The sequence below is a fragment of the Mustela nivalis genome (genome assembly GCF_964662115.1).
Source record: "Mustela nivalis genome assembly, chromosome: 18".
Classification (NCBI taxonomy): domain Eukaryota; kingdom Metazoa; phylum Chordata; class Mammalia; order Carnivora; family Mustelidae; genus Mustela; species Mustela nivalis.
In genome coordinates this window covers 35,210,771-35,230,688 of record NC_139037.1, presented here as the reverse complement: position 1 = coordinate 35,230,688, position 19,918 = coordinate 35,210,771, and the positions used below count along the sequence as shown (strand labels likewise).

The 19,918-nt window shown below is 40.1% G+C and overlaps 1 protein-coding gene across 1 annotated transcript; it reads right to left on the bottom strand.

The window, feature by feature from the left end:
• Positions 1-1,483: 1,483 nt before the first annotated feature.
• DNAJA2 (DnaJ heat shock protein family (Hsp40) member A2) lies at positions 1,484-17,718 on the bottom strand. Its single transcript, XM_082711019.1, has 9 exons — positions 16,863-17,718; positions 15,366-15,425; positions 14,833-15,056; positions 11,792-11,872; positions 11,412-11,545; positions 9,151-9,347; positions 4,568-4,712; positions 4,260-4,387; positions 1,484-3,286 (listed from the first exon to the last, which is right to left on the bottom strand). The coding sequence occupies exons 1-9, from the start codon at positions 16,938-16,940 to the stop codon at positions 3,095-3,097; spliced, it is 1,239 nt and encodes a 412-aa protein (XP_082567145.1). The 5' UTR covers positions 16,941-17,718; the 3' UTR covers positions 1,484-3,094.
• Between the last annotated feature and the right edge of the window lie 2,200 nt (positions 17,719-19,918).

Here is a 19,918-nt window from a genome sequence, read left to right as displayed (position 1 = left end):
TGGCGAACACATCAAGGTGCTGGGAGAAGGATGTGCTCAGAGGCACGGCATCTCCTCCCTTTGGGTGTTCCTGTTGAATCCTTTATGATAAACTGGCAATCTCATAAGTAGTGTTTTCTTGAGTTCTATAAGCCATTCTAGCAACCCGAAGACGGGGTTGTGGGTACCACTGATGAGCAGTTGGTTAGAAGTGTAGGCAACAACCTGGGACTTGTGACTGACACCTTAAGTCGGGCAGTCTAGTGGGACTGAGTTCTTAACCTGCGGGGTCTGCCCTAACTCCAGGTAGTGTCAGAAGCGTTATGAGCAGAGGAAACAGGTTTTTCAACATTATACTGATTCATTCCTGCAACTAGTGCTGTGAGAAATTTTACACATATAATCAAGGGACATTTTGCAAAATAGCTGACCAGTATTTCTCAAAACCCTGTAGGTCTTCAAAAACAAAGCGAGTCTGAGGACTGTCACAGCAGAAGAGCCTTTGCAGATATGACTAAATATAATGGGATATCCTGGAACAGAAAAAGATAAAAACTAGGAAAATCTGAATAAAATATGGGGTGGCGAAGGATTTGAATACATTTCTCCTAAGATATACAAATAGTCAGAAAGCACGTGAAAAGATGGCTAACATGAGACATTGGGCAAATGAAAATAAAAACTGCTTCATTACCCACTAGGATGACAGCTACTAACAAATGTTGGCAGTTAAAGTGGAAAAATTGAAATCTCATACATTGCCGGTAGGACTTAAAATGGTACAGACTTTCTGAAAAAGTTTGGCAGTTTTTCAAAGGATTAAACTTACCATGTGACCCAGCAATTCCACACCTGGAACAGATCTTAAAGAATTGTAAATAGGTCCATACAAAAATTTATACATGAATGTTCATAGTAGCATTATTCCAATGGAAAAAGCCCCAAATGCCCATCAACTGATGGATGGGTCAACAAACGCATGGTATTGCTAGCTACACAACAGATTACTACAAAGTACTGATCCATACTATGACAGGGATAAACCTTGGAAACATACTAAATAAATAGCTTACAAAAGGCCACATGTTGTTAGGAGCCCATTTTATACAAAACGAAACTAGCTTAGTGATTGTACTAGGAGCTGGGGAACAAAATGAATAAATGCTAATGGATTTGGGTTTTTTCTTCTGGGGTGATGAAAATGTTCTGGAATTAGTGGTGATGGTTGCAAACTCTGTAAATATACTGGAAACCACTGAGTTTTACACCATTTTTAAAAGAAGATTTAACGGCACAGGAGTTATTTCAATGAAGTTGTTAAAAAGACTCTTTGTAATGTCAATACCATAGATGCTTATTCTGTATGCAGGTGCTCGACAGAGCAGAGCACGGCCGAGTGCATAACAGATTTTAACAAGGTTGGATTCTCCTTCCATATGGTTTTCACTATGGCCAAAAAAACCTGGGTAGAAGAATTAAAAAAGACTACACTGAACAACTCTAATGTTTTATAAACCTTTATTGGAAAGGCTACAAACTTTATATTGCCACTGCATTTCTTACCCTTAAAGTGGTTGTGGGGAAGTAACCTTGGATACAAAACTACTATGCTGTTGAATCTTGCCCAGGCTGGTTGTAAAATATTTTTTGTACAATGGAGGTAGAGAGGATAGGGCAATAATTTAAACCTCACAGGCCTTGATTAATGCCAGGACCCTTCCCACCCCCACCACATGCCCCCCATTCAGGTTATGGTAGACCTAGAAATAAACTACAGGTACTGTGTTGAGGCTCAGGGATGGCATAATACATTTTTAAATTTTAGTTTTCACTTTTCCCTCTTTGTTCTTTTACAAATGTAAAATGTACAACTAATGTTTCTTCTCCCTAAAATTAAAGTGTGTTCTAAAAATATCTACTCTGGGAATGAAAAGAAGGTAATAGAAGATGGAAAGAGCAACACAACATCCTCTTCATAGCAGTTTTACCTGATTTTTCTCATACCAGCCTAAGAGTCTTACTTTTCTATAAAACATTAGTAATCAATGCTTCCCCCAATCTCAAATATTCAACTTAATGGAGACAGAGAATCTTTAACTTAACATTTAATGAAAACAGCATTTTAACAGGTTCTATGCAGACATGGTTCTAATATTGATTTGCTGTTACCTTATTTTTAAAAGGGGTGGTGGTGGGGAGATACAGAGGCTAGGTTAACCTGGCCCCGATGCTCAGGATTGTAACTTATGAGTTACATAACTCAGATGTCCTTGACTGTACAAAGCATCAATTGAAGCCAATAAAGCCTGTTTCTACCAACATACCAAACTTTCTTTTTGCCTTTTAATACTATAAAATGGGCACATACCTGAGGCATAAGCTTCAGGCCAATGGGTTTTTAAGGGCTGCTTAAGAACCAGAATGAAGGATACATTCTCCAGTTTAAGGATACATTTTACAGTTCAAAGTATGTCCTTCCTTCTAAAAATGTGACACAAAGAATAATTTATACCAACTGCTTTTTATTATCGAGTTTCAGAAACCTTTCACAAGATGGTAAAAAAAAAAAAGTGGAGGGGACTTTACAACCACAGCTAATGTTATTTTTTTCCATTGTTCCCAGTCAGCTCCAAACCCATTGTGTGCAAAGCCCATTTTTCCATGCATCTAAATGATAGATACAGGCTATGAAATTCTTTATTCTATTTGTAGCAGCTTACGCAGGTGCAGCCAAACACAAAGCTTCAGGACAAATTGTACACAAACTTTACAATGTGGGATTTGGATTTAAAATATGAAACATAAAATCTACACAAAACTGATAAAAATCAAGCACGGATACCAGGACTGAAACTTATAACCCATGTGTGAAAGGGAGTCTTATTTCCTTTCAAGTGCTTTATTCTGCTACAGAACAGTCAAAATGAAGATGTAAAGCTTTGTGGTTAGTTTAAATTATACACTCTGTAGATACTATACCAATTTTAAAAGTTACACATAGACCAACAGATGTCCATCAGTTCATCTGGACTGACCAGACACTCCAGCTGGATCGCTGAAAGCAAACCGGGCAAATGTGGAAAGAAAATCCACCTGTGCAATTTGTTTGCAGAGTTTACTGATGGGCACATTGCACTCCTGGTCCATGATGGCTGCTGCTTTCTTCATCAGAGCTATCATTATAGGCTTCACGCCTCTGACCACCTCCCGAGCCCCGAGTGCTATCAAATTCTTGAAGCTCTACCTCCTCTGTGTCTCCAATTATGTTTGGAACTTCTGGTCTAGATGGTAGAAGATCTTCTAGTTCCTTCACGAAAATCAAAATGAAATAAAAATGTTAAGTTTGGAAGCTATCTCTTGGCCTTCTCTCTGGATACAATCCAAAATATATGCTTCTTTGAGAGTTAAATAAATCTAGTGTACTTTAAAGCCAGAGATGACCAACTGATGACCCACAGGTCAAACCTGCAGACATCTTTTGTATATCCCAATATTGCTTAGGACACAAAAAAACAGAATTAGTTGCCAACAATTAAACACTGGAAAATTTTGCCTAAGACACACCTTCCTGCACGGAATAGCTAATGCTAACCTAGGAGGCTGCCCCTTCAGGTAAGGGATCTGGTGTTTGGGTTGTCTCAATCCTCCCACAAACTTATATCCAGTCTGCTTTAATTCTTTTTTTTTTTTTTTTTAAAGATTTATTTATTTGACAGAGAGATCACAAATAGACAGAGAGGCAGGCAGAGACAGAGAGAAGCAGGCTCCCTGCTGAGCAGAGAGCCCGACATGGGACTCGATCCCAGGACCCCGAGATCATGACCTGAGCCGAAGGCAGCGGCTTAACCCACTGAGCCACCCAGGCGCCCTGCTTTAATTCTTTACTATTCCCTGCTTGGCACCATCAACGTTTACACCAGCAATCCTTTTTTTTTTTTTTTTTTTTGAGAGAAAGAGAGAGTAGGGGGAGAGGGAGAGAGAGAATCTTAAGCAGGTTCCATATCCAGCAAGAATCCTGACATGGGGCTTGATCTCACAATCCAGAGACCATGACCTGGGCTGAAACAGAGCTGGATGCTTAACTAAGCCACACAGGTGCCCCAAGCCTTGCCTTTAATAATCACCAGGTCAGCCCAACGATCACTCAATGTTAAAATAGCAAAATTTTACAAATTACATGTTCTAATCTTAGCACCAAAAACAAATCAAAGGTGACCAAGGACCACCTCATTATTAAACTTTTAAGTAATTTCTCGCTTATATATAGAGAGAATACTTACAGAAAGCTTGTCTGGGTTGATCCAGTTGTTTTCAGGAAACTGCACATCAAACTTTATGTAAAGATCACCTTTTTCAAAGGGATTACGATACTGTGGCATTCCTTCCCCTCGAACTACACGGACACAACCTATTATTTGAGTAAGTAAAAAGAAAACTATTAGAATTTTACCCAAGAAGAAAGCTGCTCGATATTTTTTTGAAAGTCACCTACTATAAAAATTTACTAACTGCAAAAACAAAACAAAACAAACAAAACAAAAAAACCCCTCCACATGGAATCCTGGATCAGACAAAAATCAAGACTTACCTGGTTCAATTACTTTTCCAGGGGGGTATTTTACCACAATCTGACGTCCATCAAGGTGCTTAAATGTGAACTGAAATCCACACAGAGCTTCAACAAGTCCTATTTTATATGTCATGTGCAAATCATTCCCATCTCTCTGGAACACCTATAAATAAAGCAAACAAAACACATAAAAAAAAAAAAATTGGAGCCACACCCTGTTGTGCTGTATTCCTTGAAACGATTTCAAAACCTTCATTCTACCATTCACTGTAAAAGCTAAACTGTCATCATCCCTAATTCCATAAATTTATATAAGGAAACCGAGCTATTCTCATGTAATATGCTAGGAACACCTATCAGAAAAGCACTGGAGTGACACCTGGGTGGCTCAGTTGGTTAAGCATCTGCCTTTGGCTTGAGTCCTGATCCCAGAGTTCTGGGATCAAACCCCAAGTTGGGCTCCCTGCTTGGCGAAGAGCCCGTTTCTCCTCCTCTGCCCATACCTTCCCTCACCCTCCACTGGGCTCCTGCCTTCTCTCTCAAGTAAATAAATAAAAATCTTAAAAAAAAAGAAAGAAAAGAAAAGCACTGGAATTGGGAAAACTGGCTGATAAAGCATAGCTGAGGCTCCAAAAACCACAACCAGGGATATTCTGCAATTGTGGCTTATTTTCTGGCCCTGCCTCTGAGCAAAAGGTGTAGACAGTCCAGGGGGATTCTGTAGAACAGATTCACCAGACATGATCGTAACAAGGGAAGGTGAGAGCCTATGTTCAACATAAAAAGCCTAACCAGTAATGCTTGGCCACTAAATGGACTCAATATCATGCTTTACACATGTTTAAGTTTTACATTTAAACTCTGTAAATGCGAAAAATTTGCTTAGATGAACGTAAATCAAACAGCAGTGCTAACACTGCCTAATTACACTATTAGCCTATGGCCTAAGTAATGCAAAGATAATTTAATAAACATCAAGTATGTTTCTGAGCTTTCAATGTGTAGCAAAAATACATCCAATTGCACAAATACCTAACGTAACTTTTGCTTATTAGAATTTACCACTATCTGTACTTAGCTCTTAAAATTTAAGATGAAGCAAAATTGCAATGGAAGGTCTCACCTAGATTTTTTTCTATATGAAATAGTCTCTCCTCCAAAGAATAAAGCAGATGAACACAGGGAAAGGGAAGGAAAAATAAGACAAAAATAGAGAGGGAGGCAAACCACAAGAGACTCAGCAACAGAAACAAACTGAGGATTCCTGGACAGGAGATGGAATAATTGGGTGATCGGCATTAAGGAGGGCACTTCACGTTATATGCAACTGATGAATCACTGAATTCTACCCTTGAAACTAATAATACAGTATATGCTAACTAAATTCAAATTAAATACATTTTTAAAAAAGATTTCATTTATTTGACAGAGAAAGAACAGAGAACTCAAGCAGCGGGAGAGGGAGGGGGAGAAGCAGACTCTCTGCCGAGCAGGGAGCCCAATGTGGGGCTCAATCCCAGGACCCTGATGAGCCAAAAGCAGATGCTTAACTGAGCTACCCAAGCGCCTCAAACAGGATGTTTTAATGTTTTTTATAACTGCAAAATGCCAGTGTTTCTGAACATCTTGTAACATTATTGTTCCAAGGGTGCCTGGGTGGCTCAGTGGGTTAAGCCTCTGCCTTCGGCTCAGGTTGTGATTTCGGGGTCCTGGGATCGAGTCCCACATCGGGCTCTCTGCTCAGCAGGGAGCCTGCTTCCCCCTCTCTCTCTGCCTGCCTCTGCCTACTTGTGATCTCTGTCAAATAAATAAATAAAATCTTAAAAAAAAACCACATTATTATTCCAAGAACCATCTATAACCAAATACCCTTCGGTTAAAGCTACATCAGAAGTAGGGAACAAGAGGCACCATGTTCTTAGAAGGGAGCTCAACTTAAAATGATTCCAACTAAAGATGGTATCAGGGTTGTTTCGGTGGGCAGGGAACTCTGGTGGAGGGGTGAGTAGGCTAGAAAATTTGATGCTAAAATCTGAACAGAGAACAAATAGGAATTTGGGGAATTTTTGAAAAACCAGGTTAATGAGGAAGATCTACGAAGAACCAGACAGTTAAAGACTTAAAGCGATGATAATTTCTGGAAAACAAAGTATAAAGAAGGGACTAACATCACCAGATACTGTGGTTCCTTGTGCAAATGCACAACTGTAGCCATTATCACCAAAACATACATACACCTGTACTGAAAGACGAATACACATGATATAAAGCAGTCTCAAAATTGAAATGTTTTCTGACTGGAAGATTTGTATGTTTTGGCTATAGCACTCACCCTAATCCCATGGCCTGACAACTCCTTTAGCATAACTGCTGAAAGGGGGGGAGGGGGACAAAGTAACTATAAGCTTTTTCATTAACTACTTGAGCCAAATTTTCTTAGAAGGTTAACATTTTCAGGTTACCTAGATGGCTCAGTCAGTTGACCATCAGACTCTTGCTTTTTCTTTTTTTAAAAGATTTTATTTATTTATTTGACAGACAAAGATCACAAATAGGAAGAGGCAGCCAGAGAGAGAGGAGGAAGCAGGCTCTCTGCCAAGCAGAGACTGATGTGAGGCCTGATCCCAGGACCCTGGTACCATGACTCGAGCCAAAGGCAGAGGCTTTGACCCACTGAGCTACCCAGGCACCCCACTCTTACTTTCTTTAGGCTCAGGTCCTAATCTCAGGGCTGTGAGACTGAGCCCCATATTGGACTCTGCACTGACCATGGAGTTTCCCCAAGATTGATTCTCTCCCTCTGCTCCTCCCCGACCTCTCTGTCCTTCTCAAATAAATAAATAAATAAGTCTTGGGGTGGGGGACCTGGGAGGAAAGGAGTTACAAATATTTCAACCTATAAGATCCTAAGGCAGAATTCTAGGAATTACTGTTTTTTACTAAGCAAGAAGCACTTGCTATCTGTAGGTTTGGCAATATCCACAAAGGGTCTAAATATATATAGTAATTTATAGATTTGCTGAGGTAAAAAATTTATCCTGAGAAAGGCTAACATAGGAGAGAGCAAGCTACAATCTAGTTAGGGAATTAATCCAACCAATCAAATTCCCAGAATCTACATTTCAATACAGCTTTACTCTCTATTAAATTCTTTAAATGATTTTCAAAATTTACTTTATTTGTAGAAATCACCATCAAATGAGGAAAAATTTTTAGTACAAACTAAAATGGTGTCCTCTCTCTGCCTACTTGTGATCTGTCAAATAAATAAAATCTTAAAAAAAAAAAAAAAAAAAAGCGGGGAGGGGGGGGATGCCTAGGTGGCTCAGTGGCTTAAAGCCTCTGCCGTCAGCTCAGTTCATGATCTCAGGGTCCTGAGATCGAGCCCGCATAGGGCTCTCTGCTCGGCTGAGAGCCTGCTTCCCTCGCTCTGCCTGTCTTTCTGCCTACTTGTGATCTTTGTCAAATAAATAAATAAATAAAAATAAAAAAAAATAAATAAAATCTTTAAAACAACAACAACAACAAAAAGCTAGAAATGTGGTTGACTTGTGATATAAGAACCTTTAGAGAAACTCAAGTCAATGTGATCAAGTATGATGCCAGAACCTTGTGAAAAGCTTCTATAGTCAAGAATATGGGTTATTACTAAAGAGGTTTCCCGAATAGCTCCGAATACCGTCTTCAAGAATAAAGGCCCTCAGTATATGCACTGGACTCCCTGCTTGGTGGGGAATCTGCGCCTCCCCTATCCCTTTGCTGTTCCCCTTGCTTGTGCTCTCAAGTTCTGTCAAATAAATAGATAAAATCTTAAAAAAAAAAAAAAAAGTGTAATGGTGTAAACAAAACAATACATACTAGATCACATCGTTGGACCACTTAATTATGCCTTGTATATAACATACAATATGTATCCAAAATAATTATTTTTACTTTTTTAGCATTTTATTTATTTGAGAGAGAGCACGAATGTGAGAGCACAAGCAGGAGCAGTGGGGGAGGGGCACAGGGAGAAGCAGACTCCCTCCCATCTGAGCAGGAAGCCTAATGTGGGCTTGATCCCAGGACCCCACGATCATGACGTGAGCCAAAGGCAGATGCTTAACCAACTGAACCACCCAGGCACCCCCAAAATAAATTTTTTTAAAACTGCAGAACCTTTTAAGAAAAGGTCACATGGTAAACCCAGAATATAAAACAAATCAAGAGAGCAGCACTGAAGACTGAAGTCCTATCCACCACTCACCACCCACCACCCATCAAAGGAGTTTCACAATGAAAAATGAGCTGCCTTAGATCATCTGGTCCAATGCCCTTATTTTCCATAAACAAGGAAACTGGGGTATAGAGACAACAGGATTACTTAAGATTATAGTGCTAACCAATGGCTGAGCTGGGACTAAAACTGACTCCTTTTCAGTGCTCTGACTGCACCTGCTCTGTTGGTCTACTAAACAGTCAGTTCTTATAAACTTAGCCCAACCACTTAACTTCTATGTTCAGTTGTTGTTCCACAGAACCCAAAAAGATCTAACCTGTATCTTAACCACGAGAGCCATTTCTGAATAAAACAAAAATTAAACAAACAAAAAGGAAATTACCTCATGTTCCTTCTCTTGTAGCAAAAGTACAATGTCTCCTGGTTCCACTCCTGGGGCCTGATCTGCTTCCCCAGTGAATGTAATTCTCTGTCCATGTTTCATGCCTTTGTCTACGTGGACTTCAAGAATCTTGACTTCTTTAATCACCTTCTTCCCTTCACATTTTTTACAGCGGTCCTTTTCATTAATTACCTCTCCTAAAAAGAGAGAACATTCAAACTCCCAGCAAGAGTATTACATTGTACTCTTAAATATTTTTATTAATTAAATACATGTTTTGGATTTAACCTCTATGTAAAAAGTTTTGTTTAAATTATCATTCTTTTTTTTTTTTAATTTTTTAAAAAAATTATCATTCTTAATAACAGAAACTTACATCTTATTACAAGTTACCTGAAGGACCCAGCTACCTGGTTCCATTTCAAGAAGAAATGTTATGAGAAATGTAATATATCTTAAACAATACTTTCCTGACTCCTGACTACACTTCCTAAAGTTCAAACAAAGCCTAAGGATCAAGGAAACAAAATGGGTAGTCAGATGCTGAAACTTCTAAAAGTGCTACTTCATTTTTGGTCCTCAGTCTTAGTTTCATGGAAGTTTAACTCTACAGAGACAGCCCAAATAAAAACTTAAAAAAATCTTTTATGGTTCATTGTAACTTTGTATACTGGGTATGTGATTTTATTTATTTCCTAGACTAACCCCTGCCCAGACATCCTATTACAGATCTTCCTTTTATTTAGGTACACTATCATTGAGATATTTCCAAAACCAATAAAGAGATGGCTAAATTTTAGCTGACATTGAGTATCCTCAAACCAAGTTTAGGACAACACAGTTTCTTTTCTAAGCATTCTTCTGAAACATTTAATTGGTGGTATAATAAAGTAAAACTGAAGCTCTACACAGTACATTGTGAAGAAATAGCATTGATTTCTACTGGCTGATTACTGGCATATTTTAATGCTTAGGTAGCATGTATAATTAATGACTTCAGGGACTATTTCTAGAACACTACTCTCAAAAATTATGTTCTGTAAAACATCAATTCCTCGTAACAGTACATAGAACGGTTAGAGCTTTTAATAAGGTAAAGTGCACTGAGACTTTCCAGGAGGGGAATTTAATATACAGTTTCTCCATTATTTCACCATTTCCTAGACCAATCTGGAAAAAAATGCTCTAGAACTGTGCTGCCCAATGGTAGCCATCAGCCATCTGTGGTTATTTAAATTAATTAAAATTTAAAATTCAGTTGCTCAGTCACACTAGCTACATTTCACATACTGAACAGTCTCAGGTGGCTAGTGGTGACCATACTTGACATTGCATACACAGAAAAATGTGTAAATATTTTATTAGAAAAATTTTGTAGAATTTTTGTATATCATTGTACATCACTCTAGAAAAAATTTATTAGATGGCACTGCTCTAGAACAGGGTCTGGCAAACTAAAACCCACAGGCCAAATTGGGTATGCCCGTTTTTCTAAGGAATGTTTAGCTGGAAGTTGGTCATGTCCATTTGGTTATATATTGTCTATAACTATAAAACCACTACAAGGACAGAGGTGAGTAGTAGTTTCAGAAATCACTCTGAGGGGACGCCTGGGTGCCACTGCGTTCAGTTTGGGTTATGATCCCGGAGTCCTGGGATCGAGTCCCGCATTGGGCTCCCTGCTCTGGGGGGAGTCTGCCTCTCCCTCTGACCTTCTCCCCTCTCATGCTCTCTCTCAAATAAATAAAGTCTTAAAAAAAAAAAAAAAAAGAAAGAAAGAAAGAAATCACTCTGAGCCCAAGTATTTCAAAGCCATTCAAAACATGTAGTAAAAAAACAAAACCAAAAACACAAAAACCCTGAAGTATTTACTTCTGTGAGAAGAGCTTCAATTCCCATTTTGCTTAAAAGCTAGCAAGCTAAAGCTTACAGTAAAACCCTCCACTTATCAAAATGATAACTGAACAATGTGCTGTCTCCCTCTTTATCAAATATAACCTTTAAAAATATAAAGGGACAAAAAAACTTTGCCCATTCTTTCGAAACTAAAGAAGACTAACATTTCACTAAACAAATCTACTGTTGTGTTCATATAGCCTATGCGTAATAGAATAATTACTTTCATATTCGTCTTTTAGAACTCTGTATCTTTAAGAAGATGAACACAAACACATGTTAAAAAAGAAAAATTATAAGCCTCTCCAATTCCTGCATTTCCAAACCATTTCAACATAAAAGCAGAGAAGTATTGGCATGCATACCTTCTCCATTACAATCAGAACACACAGATTGCATCTGTTGTACCATTCCTGGAGCCAGCTGTCTGATCATGATGCGTACACCTCGACCTCGACAAGCACTACACTTCTGAACAGCTCCAGACTTTCCGCCTTGGCTAAAGGAAGGAAAGATGTAAGTTAGATTTTTGCCCACAGACCATACCATTGGCCATGACAAACAGGAAATGTGCTTTTCACCTTCATCTTCAACCTTCAAGGACTAGTATTTAAACTTTCAAATGTATCAGAAAATGTTCCATTTGGGTAGTTTAAATCATGAACAATTTTTACCTGGTATAGACTAAATGTGCCACTGAAAAAACAGAAATTAATTTCTTTCATAAACCCGAACACACACTTACCCACTGCATGCACTACAGAGTACATTCTTGCTAAGTTGTAGTTTGGTTGTCTTGCCATTATACAGATCTTCTAAAGACACTCTGGGAAGAAAAGAATTAGGTCCAATCAAATTTTGCCAAACGCTTCTAAATATAAGATATAAATGACAGCTCGCACAGCAAATTTTACTATAACCTTTTAAAGAATTCAAAATCATCTTACATTAAGTCAACTGACGGAACTTTTGTTTTGTGACTCAAATTAGCAGAAGAATTTTATGATTATGGAGAGTATATATGATGCTCAAAGCCACAGCCTATAGGATCAGACCAACAATTCGCTATGCTGTGTTTTCTGATAGAGCTGATAACCGAACAAACCCAAGCACCATAACCTTCTTCTGGCCTCAGGCAGGAGCCTCCATCTAATACAACCCTCTGAATGAGATACAATTATTATCCTCCTTTTACAAGACAAAACTGAGCAGAGGTACTTGCCTTACTTGGTCACACAGGCAGCATAGCTCCAGAGTCCATGCTCTACTAAAGACTCTGCTCCCCCCAAAAACAATTTTTAGAAAGGTGACAAAGTTATATTACAACTTATAGGAGTCGTATGCAACTTAGCTTGCGCATGTCTCAAGAACAAAACAAAACAAAAAACAAAAGAGACCTTATCAACAGTGGGATAAAGAGGAGGAAAAGAACAGGTTTTCAACAGAGCCTAGAAGTTTAAGAGGTCTTTAAGTTTAAGTTTTTAAGTTTAAGTCTTTAAGTTTAAGAAGTTTAAGAAGGACCCACTGACTTATAACCAAAATTATAACTTTGAACAACTTTTAACAAATTTCCAAAGGGGTCTATGGGGGCGCCTGGGTGGCTCAGTGGATTAAGCCGCTGCCTTCGGCTCAGGTCATGATCTCAGGGTCCTGGGATCGAGTCCCACATCGGGCTCTCTACTCAGCAGGGAGTCTGCTTCCTCCTCTCTCTCTCTCTGCCTGCCTCTATGCCTACTTGTGATCTCTCTCTCTCTGTCAAATAAATAAATAAATAAATCTTTAAAAAAAAAAAAAACCCAAAGGGGTCTATGATTTTTTTTTTTTTTTAAAAAGAACAGTTGATAAGCCTATTAAAAATACAAAACTGAGGGTGCCCGGATGGGTCAGTTGGTTGGGTGGCTTCCTTCAGCTCACGTCATGATCCTGGAGTACCCAGATCGAGTCCTACATTGGGCTCCCAAGCTCCATAGGGAGTCTGCTTCTCCCTGACCTCCTCTCTCCTGCTCTCTCTCAAATAAGAAAATAAAATCTTAAAAAAAAAAAAAAAAACAAAAAAAAAACAAAAAAAAAAAAACCTGATAAAATCCAATTCATCTTTATACAGCATATTTGAATTACAGGACTGTTCATTTCCAAACTAACTTCAAAACAATCTATGTATATCAAGTCTCAAAAATATTATTCTTTAGGATCTGAGAGCAATGCTTTTAATGTGGTTTTACTCTTCTCATTGTGTTTTAAAATCTCCTTTAGCAGTAAAGAAAGCACCTATACTATTTATTTTGTGGTATTCAAACTTTCCCAAAATCATTACTTCAAGCTAAAATTTGTATGTTCTAGGCAGTGTAAGAATAAAACACTACCAACACTTCCCAATGAGATAGCTACAACTTAATCAGACAAAAGCAACTGGCTGCATCTGTCTTTTATACCCATAACAATCTTTAACCAAATCATCTACAGAAAACAAATAGGTAGCTCATTTCCTCCTTACATATCAAATTACACTAGTATACAAAACCACTACGTAAGAGGCCAGAAAAACACAGACACTTCAACAAACATGGCTTATGAAGGAAAAGTATGGGTAATGGTCTGGCCAAGCTGACACTCTCCACCAATGATGCTAAGCTGGCACAATCCTTTATAAGGCAATTTAGTTGTAGTTATCAGCCTCAAAACACTGAAGCCTGCCTGGATATCTCCGCCAAGAAAAGACAATGCTGTATATAAAGATAGTCAAAGCAGCTATTCATTACAGAAAAAAATTCGCAACATCCTCTAGAAAAGGTGAATGCTTAAATAAATTATGGAATGAAATATTATAAAGCCTCCCAAAATGAAATCCTGTAACAACAGGTAAATTTTAATACTGTTAAAAGAAAACAGCATCTACTGTATACATTGAAAAAATTTTAAAGTATTAAGAATTTATTAAAGCACAGCAAGTACTCTCCTGATCTTATTTACTTCTTAAATCATTTCTGTATCAACTAACCCACCATACTTGGAAGAATATCCAACTGATAATTTATTTCTAAGGATAAATTCTTTAAAAATACAAACAAATTTAAGAATGAGATTCAAACAATGTAGAAGTTTACACTTCCCACTTATCTACTCAAATATATAAATCACGTAATAATGAAATATTTTAAATAAACACTTGAAAGTCTGGTATTTGCTAGTAAAACCATTACTGGTTCACGAAAAGGCGATAAAAGACCTCACAAACTTTGCGAAGTAAAATAGCTATTTTCATACTGTAGAGGGCTCATAGGTTCACAGTCTTAAGACCAAGGTCAGACACCATTCATATGTTGGCAGGTTAATGTCAGGCTAGAAGCCAGCAAGCTCCATGGAAACCAATTTGGGAGAGTTCACACTGAGGATCAAGTAATGAGTGACTGTAACATGTAAACAAACTAGTCACAGTCCCACACTTTGTAAGTTTTTAAATAAAAAGTAACTTGGAAAATTTAAATACTTAAAAGAAAATAATCATTATTGTAATTTTAAATTATATAGTAACAAGTGGCTTCAGACCAATATAACAAAACCATCCACCTCCTCAGTAGAAACATCAACCATCCTTTAAGATGTGTAGCAAAATACAGACACCCAGGTTATCAAATTCAATTTAGTCATCCAATGAGGACAGTGAGGAAATAGATTTTTTTTCTGACAAAAGACAGAACATTTTTGATACCTTTAGCTTTACTAAGCATTACTACTTGAAAAAATAGTACTCAATATTTTTTTAAAAAGAAAAAAAAAGATATTCACTTAAGTGGATGCATCATGTCTTCTCCTCTTCTTCTGCCATTTCGACTTCTACTCTGATTGCCCATGAAGCCGAACAATCCCCCACCAAAAATGTGAGAGAAAATATCATCCATGCCACCACCTCCACCGCTACCTTCCCGAAGACCTTGTTCTCCATATCTGTCATATAATTCACGCTTCTCAGGATTTGACAGTACTTCATATGCAAAACTGATTTCTTTGAACTATTATATAAAAAAAAAGGCAACAAGGAAAACAATTAGATTTTCAAGTAGAGGAGTGGGGGAAAGGCTACTGGAACCTGGAACCCAATTATTCTAACAAAAGCTATAAATTACCTTTGGTTTGATTCTGGTCTTATCTCCCACCTACAACTGCCTGGAATGTTAGCATTCCCAATACAAAACCAAAATACTCTTCATGTAAAAGTTTGGCTTAATGGGAACACATGGGACTTTTCTTTACAAGATTCCTTTTTTCAAGCAGGGCAATTTAAAACTGAAACCTCTAAGGAAAAGTCTCAAGTAACTTACTTTGTCACCAGCATTTGGATTCTTATCAGGATGGTATTCCTTGGCTAACTTTCTGTATGCCTTCAATACAAAAGAAAAATTTAAAAAAGGTTACATACAAAATCTGATTTAACGATTTATGAATACTAAATATTAACTTTTCTGAGAAGCAATGGGTTAAAACCACAACCTTCCAAAAACATCTTTTATTCATTGAGATTGTTTGACAATCTGGATTCATAAGCCGAGAAAATCTCAATATTATTTACTAATTTATTCGCCTCAATACTGTTCACTCACTAACCAAAAACAAAATATCGGAGAAATCGGTATTTTCATTATTGTCAAATGTCTCTGATGGCCAGTAGCCATACCAAGAGGACTCCAGTGAACGCTAAAGAAAAGATCGTTAAGTTTGTTAAAACTGCGAAACATTTTAACTAACAATTAAGCTAAGGGTAGAGCCTCTGCTCAGGATGGCTCCTACCTTCGCTCTAGCTGAAACATCAGCCAAGAGAAGCTCCTTTTATTTTTTCATGTGGAGGACTAATTAGGGTATTAGTTAATTGGAGTGACTTCAGTTTTCGTGAAGTTGCATACATTTAGGTGGCTAGGAGACACAGCACTTAAGTCTTTATTCACAGAGACATGAATTATATAATACAGACTAGCATTTCCGGTAAGGTAACAGGAAGTCCATTTTACTCTCAACTCTACCCGTCCCAAGGCCTAAGGAGCAGTCTCCTTTTTTCTCAGCTTACAAATCTGGATACTTGAAGCTCGGTGAAGACTGTGTAGGGCTCAGTCACATGCCGCAAGTGCTTTGAAATCTCGAGATCAAAGATTCGCAGCACCGCAGAGCGCAGTAAGGCCTTCTATTTATTTTTAGTGTATACTCAGGTGTTTGGCTGGGACCCACGGGCTACTCCTGAAGCGGGTACACACAGCCAGGCTACCTGCCCACAGAACAATACACAGACGCACGGGGTCGGTGGGCGAAGGAGGAAGGCGCTCCTGCGGCTGCGGCACCCAGGAAACATCCCCAACTGCCCGGAGGCACCGGCGGGGGCGGCCTCAACCCGCCCGCCAGGCCCTAGACCCGGGCCGGACTCGGCTCCGAAGCCGACGACCGCGGCGTAGACGTCTCCCCCGAGGCCGAGATGCGCTGTGCGCCTCTGTCCAACCTGTTTTTCCAGGGTGATGACCTCCGCGCGGGGAGGGCCGCGCAGGCTGCAGCCTCCCGGGAGCGCCCGGCCTCCGGCGCCTGCCGGGGGAGGGAGGAAGGAAGCGCTCCCGTCGTGTTTGCGCAGGGGTGGGTTTTATTTGCTGCATTTGCGGGCGGGCGGGGCCGACGGCCCAAGGTCAGCCGAGGCCGGTCTCGCTGCCGCTGCCGCCCCCCGGCCCGAACCCGCAGCGTCCGGCGCCGGCTCGTGGGCAGACCCGTAGCGCGGCCTGGCCGCCTCAGCCGAGCAGGCCCGCGCCCCTCACACCTTGCCCGGCCGTCCCGCTCCCCACTACCTTCTTTAGCTCGTTCTCGCTGGCGCCGGGCGGGACGCCCAGGATGTCGTACAGCTTGGTGTCGGCCACGTTTGCCATGGCGGCCGGCCGGGCAGCGCTTAGGGAAGTAAGCGACGGAGCAGACGGAGCGCAGCCAGGCCCACAGCGGCGTCGGCGGCAGCGCAGGCCGAGGAAGACAGCGAGGGAAAGAGGGGCGGGGCTGAACTTTGACCCGACGCACGGCGCGCCGTGACGTCGCTGCGCGGAGTCCGCCCCCAAGCCCTCGGCCCTGGCCGTTGGGGGTCGTGCTGGAGAAGGACTCCGCGGTAGGCTGGCTTTTCGTCGGGGTCCGGTCACGCGGGCGGGGTCCAGCGTAGAAACTGAGAGAACTGTAACCCGCGCTTTCCAAGAATTTCAGCTCCGTGCGAAAGGCGTTTATGGAGAGTGCTGAGGGGGAGGAAGAGGCTACCCGCCTCGGTCAGCATCGCGGGCAAGAAAGCCAGGCCGGGCCCCCGCGGGAGGCCCCGCAGAGGTCGTCCGCCGATTCCGAGATGCCGCAGGTGGACCCTCTGCGTCTGGTTCCCTCGGGGTTTAAGATGAAAAACAGCACCTGAGTGTGTGTGTGTGTGTCTTTGTGTCTCTGTCTGTCGTGTGTGTTTTGTATTAAGGAATTTTTAACCATCCCTGCAAGTAGTATGTTGCATCGCAGAGTACAACAGTTATAGCTACATTTTACCGATTTTGTTTCATTTGTCTCCTCCCGCCCGTACTCCCTAGTCTCCAGTGTTTTAAGGGAAACCATTTTATTCATAAGTGTATGTACCCGACATGACTTTTGAAGGCATAGCCACATTTAATGAAATTAAAAGTCTTTCATCTAATTCCTTGTCCATGTTTGGATTTTCACAGTTGCCTTAACGACCTTTCACAGTTGATTTGTGGTATCCGGGTCCAAATTAGGGCCGACCCGTTGCCTCTGGATCACATGTTCAAGTCTCTAACTTTATAGCATTAAAATGAGCCAACGCCAGAGCTCTAAAGGGCATAAGGCAGCCTGGCTGGACAGTTACCCGGTGATTGATGCCCATCGATTTACTTCATTTCAGAAAATGTTTGCAGTGCACCCACCACGTGCTGTGATGGACAGTCACCTGGACTGGGGGAGGGGAGGGTTACAAGAGAAGAAGCCGCAGTGCCGGCCTTCAACTCCCTAACGGTTTATGGAGACACAAAAATAAGATGTTCTTCTCCTTTGGAACGCAAACTCGTCGTAAAGACTTCAGCATAACCATCTCAGAATAATCTCTCTTCCTTGGCATTCCTCCAGCCATAGTTGTGGAGGGCCTTGAGTATCCTGCCAAGAAGTGCAATTTATCCTGAAAATTCTGGGGAGTCCTTGGTGGGAAGACCTGGTACTCCTTCCACCCAACTCTTCCCTTTTCTTTAAATCCTATCGAAAATGCTCTTCTTTCAGTGAACTTTTACTTGATTCCACAGCGGGGTGAACACCACTTTTCTCATACGAGTTTCCACTACCCTTGTTGTGCCTTTCCTAGTCGTGTCGGATGTGAAATTTGAACAGTATTTTTGTGTGAGTCTGAACTCCATTAATAGGCTGTAGATTACTTAGGGGAAATTCATTCTTCTGTACCCCACAAGGTCTGGTTTTGAATGCAGTAGGCCTCAGTAATTTCAGTTTCCTCACTTCCTTTTCACATTTTGAGACATTCATAAAAAGCAGTATAAAGTTGTGGAGTTAGAGCATGTGGGTTGGTAGCCTGGATCTGCCACTTATTAACAATGTGACCTTGAGCAAGTTATTTAATTTTGGGGAGTCTATTTTCTCACATGTAAAGCTAGGTTTAATACTATTTATGTCATTGGCTTGTTTTGAGAATTAAAAGAGTTAATAACATAATTGGAACAGGAGTTAAAGCCAAATTTTAGCAATTGGTTTTTGCCCATTTGTCTGTAGGCTGTTTCCATATGTCTGTTCATTGTTTTTCATTTAAATACCTGCGTTTCCTGAGCGGAATTCCCCAGCTTCCTCCATTGCTTATGTGGAATGCCCCTCAGTCCTTTTTCATGATCTCACCTCTCCAGACCTCCCTGCTTGCCAGTTACCATACTTTCTTCATTCATCAGTTCTTGCTCCACATGAGAATATGAACTGAAAACTGTCTTTATTGCAACCTTTATGTAGTTTACCTTATTTTCTTTATTTCTGCTCATAAAGAGTCAAAAAGAACTGGACTTTTCTGTTTGTTTCAGTTTTACTCAACTTTTACTTTCTTTTTTTAAATTTTTTTAACAAGTGGAAAAAAGTCCTCACTTGGTTCAATTTTAGATATTTTAGTGAATAGCTAGGTAAATTCTCTCCTTAGCTCTAAGTTATTTTTTACCTGTCTCTAAACCAGCAACATAATTCACATTTTAATTTTGTTTTCATTTATTTATAATAGTTACTTCATTTCTGAGTGTTAATTGTGATCAGAATTGTTATTTCTAATTTTATAAGTCAACAAGTTATTTCAGAACAGTTCTGTGTGTTTCAACTGGCTTATACTCTCCCTGTCATCACCTGTGAGCACTAACATTTCAGCTACTGACTTTGTGTTTTTAAGGTAGCTCTTTCATTTTAGCTCCATATTTAGCTAATGCCATGAAGAGAACAAGACCTTTATCTCACTTCATGTCTCAGGCACCATGAAATGCTGAGTCATAGTCATCTGAGGGCTGTTCTCTCTGGGCAAATGATTTAAAGTTTGAAGCTGGAGTGATTTCAGATTTCTGCCAGGCTCATATTGTTGTTCAATTCCTTTTTTTTTTTTTTTAATTATTTATTTGACAGACAGATCACAAGTAGGCAGAGAGGCAGGCAGAGAGAGGAAGGGAAGCAGGCTCCCCGCTGAGCAGAGAGCCCCATGTGGGGGCCTGATCCCAGGAGCTTTAACGCACTGAGCCACTCAGGTGCCCCTGTTCAATTCCTTTTTAGAAATTTTTAAAATTTGGTGTATTTATGTAATTGTGAGGGGTTGAGGTGGGGAGGAGGTATTTAAGGACTAGGGAGGAAGTAT

Bases quoted from the DNA above. Each gene is read 5' to 3' on its own strand.
- DNAJA2 (XM_082711019.1), bottom strand. From the start codon at position 16,940: ATGGCAAACGTGGCCGACACCAAGCTGTACGACATCCTGGGCGTCCCG. The intron at 15,426-16,862 runs GTAGTGGGGAGC...TTTGTATTGAAG, and splicing joins GCGAGAACGAGCTAAAGAAG to GCATACAGAAAGTTAGCCAA. The intron at 11,873-14,832 runs GTGAATATCTTT...TTTTCTTCCCAG, and splicing joins GACATGATGCATCCACTTAA to AGTGTCTTTAGAAGATCTGT.